The 14318-nt window shown below is 46.2% G+C and overlaps 1 protein-coding gene and 1 long non-coding RNA gene across 3 annotated transcripts; one reads left to right on the top strand and one right to left on the bottom strand.

Annotated features, from left to right (window-relative positions):
• Window positions 1-957: 957 nt before the first annotated feature.
• On the bottom strand, window positions 958-4151 carry LOC123426242 (putative pentatricopeptide repeat-containing protein At5g40405). The gene has a single exon (XM_045110042.1). The coding sequence runs from the start codon at window positions 4122-4124 to the stop codon at window positions 3486-3488; it is 639 nt and encodes a 212-aa protein (XP_044965977.1). The 5' UTR covers window positions 4125-4151; the 3' UTR covers window positions 958-3485.
• Window positions 4152-4462: 311 nt separating this feature from the next.
• Window positions 4463-11978, top strand: LOC123426243. 2 transcript variants are annotated; one of them, XR_006622123.1, is made up of 7 exons: window positions 4465-4479; window positions 4921-4974; window positions 5104-5195; window positions 10558-10667; window positions 11268-11331; window positions 11470-11609; window positions 11885-11978. It is a non-coding gene; the product is annotated as an uncharacterized LOC123426243 (long non-coding RNA). The 2 variants fall into 2 exon arrangements; XR_006622122.1 differs by lacking the exon at window positions 5104-5195 and having other exon boundaries at window positions 4463-4479.
• Window positions 11979-14318: the final 2340 nt, after the last annotated feature.

Here is a 14318-nt window from a genome sequence, read left to right as displayed (position 1 = left end):
GAGGACGCGACACATTGCTTCTCATTTCTTCACAACATTTTTGTTAATTCAGATCTGTTTTATTTCGTTAATTGCTAATAATGATTTTGAATGTGAGATTAGCAGCAAGCAGCATTTCAAATTACATACAAATTATGATTGTTAGTATCAGCATTTTTGTTAATTCAGATCTGTTTATTTTCGTTAATTTATCCTCCTCGCTCCTGTTGGTTTGTTAATTAACTAGGCTTTCTCTTTATTAGCAACTAGTAACAGTGCACGTGCAACACACGTGTAATCGAATGAATTTCCTTGTTAGGGATAGAATTTTTTTGAGTTTTTTTAGAATAACATGAGGGAACCTTGTGGCCTCATGGGGATCAGCAATTCCATTGTAGTGGGTGTCAACAAAGATGTAAGATATCTGAATTTAAGTACAATTACTTCTCCCTTATATCTTCTGCAACAACATGCATCATGTAGTCTGAATGATGCAGTCTGAAAATTACTGCATTTATCTTTCGATCAGCTGAACTAAAAAAAATATCTCCCACATATTACAGTTGGGAATGCATATGGCTCCTTGAAAATTCGCTGAACTAAAAAAATATTGATTGAATAGAGGAAGCATCAGTCTACTATCATAGATCCGTGCTGAACAGACCGTTGCTCCCGTTCCTACATTGGCCGGGGTTTCATCCTCGTCTTGGCCAAGTGCGATCGCTGGGCAGACACGGAGTGGGAGAGACAACAGGACGGGCGAGGCAAGCTGCAAGCCCGACGTTAAGGGACGACAAGGAGATGATGAACAATCTTGGAAAAATAATAATGGCTGACAAATATCATCAAATGATGCACATGAACTAAGCTTAACCATTCTCAAAAAGAAAACTGAAACCAACCTCACTATGGTTCAAAATTCTGTAGCAGTTGATGTATGCACATGAAACTTCAGATCTACAATTCAAATGTAGTTCAAACAAAAACATGTACTTCAATGAATATTAAACCTGACTGCAGAAGTCGTAAGAACAAAGCTAAACAAAACCATTTAGGTTGCTGACAAACAATTTCAACGTGGAAGAGAAGGACAACAAGTGCTCAAGATGGTATCAACATAGAGACTTACCGGATGCCAAATCCCTCAAGCTCCTTCTCATTGAGGCGTTTGTGAGTTATGGGTTTTATGGTGTCAAGAACAATCAGAATACCATTACATGTCCTGGCTGTGCCGATGACGTGAAAATTGTAACAATCATTGAAGATAGAAACAGGGGATAATTCAAAAAATTCTTAGAGCACAGTGTACATAGAGTGTCCTGAATAATAAAAAAGTGTGCGCAAGTTATAACACAGGGGCAAACCCCTTCGTGGTATAATAATTTTTAGTCTTCTAGAGTATTGAAAAGCATGATTTTTGGCTGAAATTATTTCAAAAAATGGTAAGCAAAGCATGTAGCAAACTTAATAATCCACAAATTAACTGGCTTTGAAAAGGTACGACTCAAAGGAAATTTATTCTTATGATCTCACAAGATGTAAAAGAATATCCAAGTAAGTTCCCAGCCATATGTAATAACAATGTACATTATGAGCTTGAAAGTGAAAGCGCAATATTAATTGCTACAATGAAAATTAGCATGATATATATAGTGCACTATACCCATTTCCCCCCTAAATATAAAAAACATTATCAGGAGAGAGTGGAAATGCATTTTTCTACATACTGCTGCCATAGATGATTTCTATAATAGGTGGGTGCTCAGATAATTCGCACAAAAGATGGGTTCTAAATGTTCACATAAACATTAATATTGCAGCAATAGGTGGGGTGCTCAGATAATTCGCACAAAAGATGGGTTCTAAATCTTGCATAAGAAACATTTGTCTGCATAGCATTTTCATTACCAGAATATGGTGGCTCACCAATCTGATTGATAGGTATCTTATCGATTAAAGAATTCCACTTTCTATCCAGGTAAAAAAATTACCTTGAGAGGAAAATAAAATCCCAATTTCTGAAACTCTAGGATTCTACGAGCAGCCCTGTGGCAGAACCCGCAACACCCCTACCCAACTGCTACTTCACTCTCCTCCTCCCCCTGCCTTCGCCAGAGGGCGTCCCTGGGAAGTGATCACGTAGCGGCGACGCCAGTAGGGTTGTTCTGCTTCGTAGTGGTTCATCCTCTCTTATCCTCATCGTGGCCCTACTGGTGGGATGACCACAATTTTACCAGTGTCCAGTGGCCGTCGAGGCGCAGTTCTGGGATGTCACCATGGTTGGCTCGGTGTGTGGTCTTCTCTGCACATTGAGGGCCACACACCTCTCCATATATAACCAACAGATTTATAAAACACAGGGCAATAACAGCTTAATCCGTCGGCAATAATGGTAAAATAAAACAAAATATCTCGCGCAAGATGATAGGATTGATGGATAGAACAGTAAGAAATTAGAATTTCTGCTGACATGGTCTAAGGTGAAAGAATGAACAACCGGTGGGCAGAAAAACTGTTGCATCCATATTGGTATTTTCCTACATAATGATTATAATTAAATCCTAGAAACAAGAGTCTCAACAATCATGTACGGCATGTCACTTTTGCTAGTAACATAAGTCACATCGCTGTTCTGTAAACCACCAATTGACCTATGGTGAATTCCTACAGTTTTACATTAACATGATCGAAGATAAACAACACAGTAAAGTAGTAAACCTGAACGGTGTAAACAGTGGAACTGTATTATCCTCACGAGGTGGAAAATCGACACCAGCCGCCTGCAGAAACAAAAGGAGAGGCATCCTGATCATGGTCTGTACTGAAGGAATTGCTGTAACTTAGCATATTATTGTACATCTAAGTATACAGTGAAAATATGAAATGGAGCAGATCTAAGTCCATGGGAAAAAACTGTTAAGCAAAAAGCTGAGAATTACATAATTGTACAACATAAATAACAATGAAAGAGACATACGTTGAAGGTACCCTGAGTTCTTGGTACGCAGTGTGATACTGGGGATATCTCCCGGAAGGACCTCCAAAAGCCACTTGTGGCAATCCATACAAAAGCGAAGATTTTTGACAATTCTGATTATAGCGTCTGGAGATCCTCCAATGAGCCCAAACGCTATTGCAAGCTTCTCACTGTGATGTCCAAGTGCCTGCTCTTTCTCTTCATCTTCAATGTCATAGAACACCTCAGTGGTCTCTGTGACATGACCTTGCTGTTGCATCCTTCCACCAATCTCGATCAGTTTTGCATGAATGTCATCATACGATGGATGTGACTTGTCACCTGAAATGAATTCATGGATGGAGCCATCCATCTCAACCGAGCTGCAGCCGGGAATCTTCTCGATCCCCTTGCTTCTCATGGTCCTTCGAACATCTTCAACGCCATTCCATCTCCCTACTGCAGCATACAGATTGGACAGGAGCACATGGTCTCCACTGCAGGTTGCTTCCATTTTAGTTATGACAATTTCAGCCATCTTGACATTCTTCTAGAGACGGCATCCACCAAGCAAAGCCCTCCAGACGACAACATCCGGCTTCATTGGCATCTCTGTAATGAGCTTGTGTGCCTCTTGTAGATGACCAGACCGGGCAAGGAGATCAACCATGCACGCATAATGCTCAAGGATTAAGTCTATGCCATACTTCCTGGAAATCATGTTGAAATGCTCCCTGCCTGCATCCACAGATCCACCATGGCTGCATGCCAAGAGGACTCCTACAAAGGTCACTTCATCCGGTACCACTCTTCCGTCAAGCTCCATTTGGCGAAACATGTCCAACGCCATTGCTGAGTAGCCATTCATGGCCAAGCCATTGATCATGGCATTCCAGGTACACGTGTTCCTCGTCCTCAAGCTGGCAAAGACCTCCAGCGCAAGCTCCACAGCGCCACACTTGGCATACATGTCAACAAGCGCCGTCCCCAGGAACTCATCCCACCGGAGCCTGTTCTTCTCTATGTACACATGGACCCACTTACCCGTCTCCAACGCACCGGCGCTCGCGCAGGCTGACAGCACGCTGACAACCGTCCCGCGGTTGGGCGCAAACCCTTCCTCCATCATCCGCCCGAAGAGGCAGAGAGCCTCGACGGGCTGCCTGTTCCCGACGTGCCCAGATATCATGGCGGCGGGGCTGGGCTGGGGTCGTGCTTCAGGGCGGCGGGACGGCGGCGGCGCGGCTGTGCTGCGGGGCGACGGGGTTGTGCGGCGATGTGGGGGCCGGCGGGGGCTGGGTGGTGCGTGGAGGATAGGGGGTGCGGGGCTGGGCGATGGGCGAACGTGCGCGATAGGGTGGGTTATCGCTTTGTTAACGAAGTCTTTTCGTTAACGACGTAATTAGGCCGTTGATTGAGTGTTTAGACGGTCAAGATCTGAAGATGGATCTGCCCTCTCGTGCTTTTTAATAGTACAGATTAACGAAAAGGAGGAGCTGTGCCGCCGGCGACCTCATCGGCCCGGAAGCCGCCCACGATTCGAGGTCTCCTTTCCCATCTCCCACTGATTCATTCTCTTTTCTCTCCTCTCATAGCTCGTTCGCGGTCGGAAGAAGGGGATCTACATATCATGCCGCCGAAACCGTGCGCCATCTCTGGATCCCCCTCTCTCCCGCCGTGCTGGTTCCCAATCCCCCTTTCCTCTTTTCAATTTCGTCGTATGGAAGAACCATAGTTAGGAAATTTGATTCAAACGGCAGTGCTTCAGTTTTGCAACAACTTTGTTAACTCTGCGTTGATATCGTTGTATGCGTTGATATCGCTGAAGGAGCAGGAAATTTGTTACGATCCGATTTGTGTTCCTCTGAAACAGGACTGCTCTGCTGTTTTTCAGTTTCGACAGATATAGTGTCAGTTGCTTGCTCTGCTTCCCCATATGCCTCCATGATGAAAATGCCTATCTATAACGCACTTTTCAACTGCAGGAATCTGGGCAACTGATGGAGCAACCCAGTTCCAGTCGACATGGTATTGCTGAGGTGATGTTGCATATCTACTCAATATCTATGACCGTGGTTAATTTTCGTCCAGGCTAAAGAAAATTATCATCTATTCTGCACCCATTCCCCAACCTTCACGGTCATCACATTACCTTCCTACGAAAGTAGCTTGTACACTATCACAGGGATCTAATGTAACTAGCATGGACTTTCATCCTTCACATCATACTTTCATCCTTCACATCATACGCTACTACTAGGTATGATCAAAACCTATAATTTACTGTCTCTCTCTCTCTATATTGTTAGGAATAAGCAACTTGTATCCCCATGAGGCCATAGGCCGATATATATACATGTACAGGTTGTGGACTATATGCAGGAAAACCCCTTATATATTGGGATAAATACAAAAGGGTACATGAGTTGTATTATAACTCTAACACCCCCCCTCAAACTCATGGTGGATGAACAACACTGAGTTTGGAGAGATAAAAGCCATGTTGTGCTCTAGTCTGGGCCTTCGTCAGGAAATCCGCCAACTGTAACTCGGAAGGCACATACTGAAGAGCAACAACCTGATCCTGCACAGCAGCGCGCACATAGAAAGCATCAACACCAATATGCTTGGTGAGCTCATGCTTCACAGGATCGCGCGCAATGCTAATAGCACCTGTACTGTCAGATAAGAGCAGAGTCGGTGTAGTGACAGAAACACCAAAATCCTGAAGTAACCACCGTAACCAAGTCACCTCTGCCGTCAAAAGAGCCATCGCTCGCAACTCAGCCTCTGCACTCGAACGGGAAACTGCAATCTGTTTCTTCGTCTTCCAGGCAATGAGAGAACCACCAAAAAAAACACAGTAAGCAGAAAGTGAACGGTGATCTGAAGGATCACTAGCCCACGTAGCATCCGAATAGGCCTGAAGCTGTAAAGAACTGGAGCGAGGAAAGAATAAACGATGAGAGATTGTGCCCCGAAGATATCGGAGAACACGGAGGAGATGACTATAGTGAACCGATGTGGGAGTAGAGACAAACTGACTCAGAATATGAACCGGATAAGAAATGTCCGGACGAGTGACAGCTAGATAAACAAGACTGCCAACAAGATGACGATAGCGCGTCGGGTCAGGCAGGGGATCACCATCAGTAGCAGAGAGGTGAACATTGAGCTCCATAGGAGTCTGAACAATGCGCTCATCAGTAAGAGCAGCACGAGCAAGACGATCCTGGATATACTTTTCCTGGGATATAAAAAAGCCATCAGAGGTAGAAGAGACTTCAATCCCAAGAAAGTAGCGAAGAGGTCCAAGATCAGACATAAGGAACTGCTCACTGAGACGAGCCTTGACAAAGGCAATATACTCAGGGTCATCCCCAGTGATGACCATGTCATAAACATAAAGAAGAAGAAGAGTCCGACCACGAGGAGAAAGGTGAATAAATAATGCTGGATCATGAACACTGGGTGAAAAACCAGCGGCAGTCACCACAGAGGCAAAACGCTCAAACCAGGCTCGGGGGGCTTGCTTAAGGCCATAGAGAGAGCGACGAAGACGGCATACCATGCCATCAGGAACAGAATACCCAGGTGGAGGCTGCATGTACACCTCCTCACGCAGCTCACCATTAAGAAAAGCATTCTTAACATCAAGCTGAGAGATAGACCAGTGGCGTGTAGAGGCCACGGCAAGAAGTGTACGAACAGTGGTCATATGAGCCACAGGAGCAAAGGTCTCATCATAATCACGACCATGCTCCTGCTGAAAACCACGAGCCACAAGACGAGCTTTGTGACGCTCAAGAGAACCATCGGAGCGAGTCTTTACCTTGTAGACCCACTTACAAGTGATGGGACGGACTCCAGGAGGAAGGGAAACAAGATCCCACGTACCTGTGCGTTCAAGAGCAGCAATCTCCTCAGCCATCGCAAACTGCCATTCAGGATGAACAACAGCCTGATGATAAGTAGTCGGCTCAAGAACAGCAGCTCCAGCGGTGGAAAAGCCTAAGCGATCAACAGGCGGACGAGGACGAGAACGCAAGCCATAAGTAGGCTGAGACGAGGATGACGGCACATCCAGAGAAGCATCCACAGAACGTGAACGACGAGTGTAACACTGAGGAAAAGATGGAACAATGGAAGGAGGAATCGCTAAAGTAGAATCGGAGAGTGGCGACGAAGAAGTCACCGGAGATGAAGGTGTAGAATCCGGTGACATGCTAGACGAGGAGACCGGGGAAGATGGTGGCGACAAATCGACTGGAGGTGGAGAAGCAGAGGGAGCAGAATGAGTAGGCAAAGGCTCGACGAGTGTGATAGGCATGTCAGGAAAAGTGAGAAAAGAGATATCCTCTACTGAAAAAGTCGAGGAAGATGAGCGTGGGTAGAAGGGACGAGACTCATCAAAAGTCACATCCCGAGAGATACGTATCCGACGACCGATAGGATCCCAACAACGATAGCCCTTATGCTCATCACTATAGCCTAAGAAGACACACTCAACAGACTGAGCGGTCAGTTTGGTGCGTTCGCGGGGGGCAAGAAGAACATAGCAAACACAACCAAACAAGCGAAGCGTCGAATAATCGGGAGACCGATCAAAAAGACACTCGAAAGGAACACCACCCTGTAGAGCAGCGGAAGGCTGGAAATTGATGAGATAGGTGGAGGTGGAGACGGCCTCAGCCCAAAAATGCGGCGGGAGAGAGGCAGCAATCATCAATGCACGAGCCGTCTCAAGAAGATGACGATGCTTGCGCTCAGCCACGCCATTCTGAGCATGAGCACCAGGACAAGAGAATTGAGAGAGAGTCCCTTGCTCAGCAAGAACACCACGCAACATCTTAGAGATATAGTCGCCAGCGGAGTCAGCACGAAACACACGAATGGGAGAAGAGAACTGAGTATGAACCATGGCAGCAAAGCGCTTATAAATGGACAACACCTCACTACGAGAAGTCATGAAATAAAGCCATGTGTAACGAGAGAAGTCATCTATGAAAATAATATAGTATTTATGACCCCCTTTCGAATCGAAGGGAGCCGGACCCCATACATCGGAATGGACTAAATCAAAAGGACGCTAAGACACTGACTCACTATGTGGATATGGTAACTGAATCTGCTTGCCAAGACGACAACCCTGACACTCTAAGGAGGCATCTCCTGAGACAGACCCCAGAAGACCTCGACGAACTAACGACGACAAACGAGAACCACACAGGTGACCAAGTCGATGATGCCACTGCTGGAAAGAACCAGTAGCCGAGGCGACCAAAGCGGAAGAACCGGGGAGAGAGTGGGCAGAGGAAGGAACATGAAGCCAGTCCACCTCCCAAAGACCCTCAGAATCACGGCGGCGAGGGCCAGCTCCAACCAGAGTGTGCGTGCGACGGTCCTGGACAGAACAAGAGTCAAGATCAAGGATGACACGACAACCAGAATCAGCAAGTTGAGCAGCGGAAAACAAATTCATGGTAAGTCGAGGAACATGAGCAACATCAGGAACAGAATAAGGAGTGGTAAGAGTGCCTCTACTAACGACAGGAAGGGGGGTACCATCAGCGGTGAGGACATGAACAGGGGAATCAAGCGAACGAAGAGAGGACAGAGTGGAAGAATTAGAAGTCATATGAAAGGAAGCTCCAGAGTCCAGAACCCATGGGGATGTACCTGACTGTGTAGAAGGTGGTTGCTCAGTGCGGGAAGCCTCAGTCACAGAACCAGCAGTACCCGTTGAGGAAGAACCTGAAGCAGCGAGCAGACGCTTAAGTCTTAGAATATCCTGCTCAGTCAAAGCGATGGCTGAAGCTGTCGAGGTAGATGACGAAGTCGCTGGAGATGGTGACCGCGCCTTGCGCAAGTGTTTCTTCTTCGTGTAGCAGTTCGGCTCAATATGACCATCATTGTTGCAGTAGTTACAATGTGGACGGGGGCGACCTGAGCCGCCAGAAGGAGTGGGCAAGAGCGGTGGAGCAGTCGAGCGAGAAGGGGTCGGTGCAGTAGGTGGCGTAGAAAAAGTCCGAGCAGCGAGCACCGAGGGAACCTCCAGCAAACCAGCACCACGTAAGCGAGTCTCCTCAGCACGAATCTCAGAAAGCGCCTCCATGAGAGAAATACGGCCACGAGCAAACAACTGAGCACGCCGGGGCTCAAACTCCTTACGGAGCCGAGACAGGAACTCGTAGACGCGATGAAACTCCAAGTCGGCCTGTACAGCCTGGCAACAGGGGCAAGTACGACAACCAGCACTGCGGAGAGAATCAAGCTGGCGCCAGAGAGCAGAACTCTGTGCATAGAAGTCATCCACAGTAGAGTCACCCTGATGAAGAGCATGCTCCTGACGGACCACAGAGAGGTATAAGGCATCACCAGAGGGCTCATAGCGCTGACGAAGGCGGGTCCACATCTCAAAGACAGTAGGAAGGCCCAGAAACTCAGAAGCAAACTGAGGCAGAACACTAGCAGTGAGAACAGCGGCAGCACGAGCATCATTATCAAGCCACTGGGTGTAAACGGACAGAGCATCACGATACACCTGAAGAGCCTCCTCATAAGCCAAGACCTTCTCCTCATAAGCACGCACAGCGGCCTCATCAGCAAGCTGAGTCGTATCCTTTGCGGCCTGAGAAGCATCCGCAGGAAGAGCCGGTGGGATCGGCGGGGTGGGAGCCATGGGAGGAACCGGACATGGCGGACAAGAGACCTCGCCGGAAAGAAAACCCCATAGGCGGATGCCACGCATGTGAATGCGCATGAAGCCAGTGAACTCGGTGTAGTTAGTGCCATCAAAGATCACTGGACAACGAGGAACATCAACGTAGCCGGATGCAGCAGACATTTTTTTTTTAGTCAACGAAACGCGTCAGACAACAGGACTCGATCTGGCGATGGCGGATGGAGTCGAGGGCCAGGGGCGGCGCGATCTGAGGAGCCGCGTCCACTGGTGGAAACCGCCTGGGCGGATGGGACGCGGGCGCCTCTGCTGATGGAGATGGGAGACGCGGCCGCCTTTGCTGGAGCCGCCTTGACGCGGGACGCTGGGACGCGGCCGCCTCTGTTGGAGCCGCCTTGACGCGGGACGCGGCCGCCTCTGTTGGAGCCGCCTTGACGCGGGACGCGGCCGCCCTGCTGGAGCCGCCTTGACGCGGGAAGGAGATGGGACGCGGCCGCCTCTGCTGGTGGTGGGAACGCGGCGCGGGAGGGCCTCGATCTGAAGCCGCCGTGACGCGGGAACGAGGCGAGCAGGACGAGGGCCGGTGCGACGAGGTGCGGGACGAGACGAATTTGGGAAAGATTAGATCGGGAAGAGCACGAGTTGCGCGTGCAAAAAGAACCTAGGCTCTAATACCATGTTAGGAATAAGCAACTTGTATTCCCATGAGGCCATAGGCCGATATATATATACATGTACAGGTTGTGGACTATATGCAGGAAAACCCCTTATATATTGGGATAAATACAAAAGGGTACATGAGTTGTATTATAACTCTAACATATATATATATAGATGCAGTCGCAACTTTGCAAGTAATAAAGCTGTTTCATGTGATTTGGGTGTATATTAGGATTTTAACACCATATTAATTTTCTTGTCATGATTACTACTCAAATAGTTGGATCTGCGAATGGTGAATTTACACTTTGGAAGATTGGTACACACGAGAAGCTGCTCTCTAAGCCCTTCAAAGTCTGGGACATGCAAGCATGTTCAACACAATATCAGGTAACTGAGCACAATTTGAAATTCTGTATGTAATTCGCTCCTCTTTGGTTTTTTTGGTTTGTTAATTCAGATCTGTTTATTTTCGTTAATTTATCCTCCTCGCTCCTGTTGGTTTGTTAATTAACTAGGCTTTCTCTTTGGTCACACAAATATCCAGCCATCATGTAGCATTATCTTGCGAAACAAGGAATTTATATTTTCTCTGTTTACCGCTTACTGTCATATACAGTAATTTTATGGATGTGAATGGTTGAACACTCTAATAATCTATTTCTGTTAACTGCACTTTTTTTAATATAATGGTTGTTCCTGCTTTTACTAATAAAAATGTTGTCATATATCAATGTCTCCTTTAGTCAAGAATCAGGAAGTACAAATTAGGCGCTGTTCTCTTTTCCTGTCTTTGGGAGTGCAAGTCCTTCTTTAGATGCTTCCATTCTAACCTCTTTCTGTTAAGGCATCAAATCAACTCGTAAAGTTTGTAGTAATATTTTGTGTAGGAATTCCTCAATCTTTTGTAACCATCTTATAATATCTGAAGTCTATAGTCAATTCTATATAGTAATTGTTTTCACATTTTCAATTTGTTCATTTTTGCAGTTTAATTCTCAGAGTTCTTCTATCTCTTCTCAAGGGGGCCTTGGGCTAGGGGTTCAGGGACCAGGTATCCCTTCTGCCTTCCTGTCTCAGCTACAACCTCATGAATCCCAAATTCTCGAGCAATGTAATGGCCATGCATTATTTCTAGTATACATAAAGTTGGAGGCTCATCGTGTTTGACTAGTTTTTCCTTTGCATTAAGAATTATCAATATGTGCACACGCTGGGCAAACAAAAAGTGACGAGCAACAAGGCTTGGCCGATGATGTTGGTGTGGAGTCTGCTGCAACAACTGGACCGATTAAGCACACCAATGAAGATGACACGAAGGCTCGTTGCTCGGTATGGTCCAACTTTTTCATACATGCCTGCTCATGAAAAAAGTGAAACAAGGTGCATACAATTAAGGACACCACAATTATCTTTGTGAATAATCAATAGTGTGGAGTTACTCACAATAATCTATGCGGCATTTCTTAGCTAGATTTCTTAGAAGGATTTCGGGCTATTTTGCTCATATTTTAGAAAATTGATCATGTGTGATGGCCCATCTGTCTTGCAAAATAGACTTGAACTGGTCACGTCAGTTCCAATCTGCATCTCTTTTCATCTTGTAGGTTGCCACGTGGATGCTCTTTGGACTACGATATGGACATGAAGGCATTTGTTTTAGTGCCAAATATTACTTACTAATGCCAGCAAAGTATCGTTGTGTATTATATTTGCTATGGAGCTATGTATGTATGGATGCTATGGAACTATATGTATATATGGATGCTATGGAATTTTGGATGTATGGATGCTATGGAATTTTGATATATGGATCATGAAATTTGTTATGCAACTTTGCATATATGTTATGTGTTGTGGATCAGTAAAACTGTTGGGCACATATTATGTATTATATATTTGATATATATGTTATGTGCTGTTGAATTTGTGGTTTTGAAACAAAACATATATATGCCAGAATATCAGATACTAATGGAGCACCATGTGCTATACTAATCGCCATTAGTATATATGCCCTGGGAGGCATACTAATGGAGCACCATGGGTTATACTAATGGCGCATTGCCTGGTGCGCCATTAGTATATATGCCCTGGGAGGCATACTAATGGAGCACCATGGGTTATACTAATGGCGCACTGCCTGGTGGTGCGTCATGAGTAAAAAATTCTAATGGCGTGACGCTAGTGGCGCACCTGTAGTGCGCCATTAGTAGCCAAAACAGGTGCGCCACTAGCAGGCATTTTTCTATTAGTGCCCTCTGTACCCGATAGTATCTCTGTAGCGTCGTACAACTAAGGGAGGGGGGGGGTGTAAGTGATGTGTCGGGTCTGGCTCGTCGATCAGGGATCGAGATTCGACAATTAAGCGGGGCAACTGAAGTAAGGGTTTAGAGGGGATGAATGCTCCACTTATACTAAACAGTTTTAAAGATACAGTATTGAAAGTAGCAGTTCATGAAAAATTAGGCTATGCATCAGATATAGGAGCTAACTACAACAGTAGCAAAATTCTAATGCAAGCATGAGGAAGAAATAATAGGCGATATAGGGATGATCAAGGGGGATTTGCTTGTCTTGTTGTGCGGCAAAGGGCTGGTCATCGGGAGGGTAGGTGTACCCGACAGCAGCGTTAGTCTCGGGGTCTACCGGAAGAAGAGGGGGGAGAAACAATAAATAACAGCAACAGGTGCAACACTAAGCATGACATGGCAATATATAGGCTAGGCATGAGCTAACGCAGTAACATCCATCATAGACGGGTCAGGAGAATATGAGATGATATTTCCCGGGTCTGTGGCTACTACCGGTGAGACTGAAAACGATGGAAAAGTTCCATGTTTGCTATGCTAGGGACGCGTGACAGACGAATAGTTGGCGTATTCGGTTTCGTCTCGTTCTGCTGATCAACTTTGATCTGACTTACGATTTATTTAATATTAATTTTTAAAGTTTTATTAATGTTTAGGAATTAAAAACAGATTTAATTAATTATTAAAAAATATTATGACATCAACATAATGTCATGCTCACATCAGCAGTTGACTGGTCAAACTGACCAGTGGGTCCCATGTGTCATAGCCATAATTTATTAATTAGAGTTAATTACTAATTAATCAGATTAATTTAGTGGGGGACCCACGTGTCATATTCTAATAGGATAATTATTTATCTATATTAAGAGATTACTAATTTATCTATTTAATTAATTAACTAATTAGTTAAATAATTTATTTACTTATTTTATTAATAAAACATATATATATATATATATATATATATATATATAATTTTTTTAGGGGGACCCACCTGTCATTTGGTGGGAGTGGTGGGGCCCTACTGTCATTGGGACATCGAGCCCACACATACACATATATATTCTGTACATATACTTTATGTTTCTCTTTTCTACATACATGCATACATACACAATACATACATACATACATAATACATACATACATACATACATACATGCACATTTCCGTTTTCTTTCTTTTATCCTCTCTGTTATCTCTGTGCACGTCTCTCTCTCAACAGAGACACTAACAAAACTACACCTCCTCTTCTCAATTTATAGTAGATGAAAACGTCGCCGGAACGAGGCGGTGAACGCCGGAACGGAACCGAAATGGGGGAAAGGAGGAGAGGGTGGCCGGGGCCCGGAGCTCACCGACGTTGCCGGGGATCGGGGCGGCGAGGCTCGATGGAGCCGGTGGGGAAGAGGTGAGGAGGCCGGTGAGGTCGACGGGATGGCTCCGGTGATGCAGGGCGGTGTCGGCGTCGAGGTGCCCCGGGACGGGGCGGATCCGGCTTGGTGGAGCGTTGTAGGAGGGAGGCGGCCTGTGAAGGGCCACCGGAGGGCCGGCCGGTTGGCGGCGGGGTCGGCCCGAGGAGGAGGGAGGCGCAGTGATGTGGGGGAGAGGTGGCGGCGTGCAAGGGAGTGGAGGGAGGCGCGGGGGAGGAGAGGCGCAAGGTGACGGGGGCGGCGGGCTCCTGGCGCTCGTTGCCACGAGAGTGGGGAGGGAGCGACGGGGGAGA

Source organism: Hordeum vulgare, chromosome 2H (assembly GCF_904849725.1).
Source record: "Hordeum vulgare subsp. vulgare chromosome 2H, MorexV3_pseudomolecules_assembly, whole genome shotgun sequence".
NCBI lineage: Eukaryota > Viridiplantae > Streptophyta > Magnoliopsida > Poales > Poaceae > Hordeum > Hordeum vulgare.
Note: the sequence above shows the minus strand (reverse complement) of the source record. Positions and strands in the feature narration are given on the sequence as shown.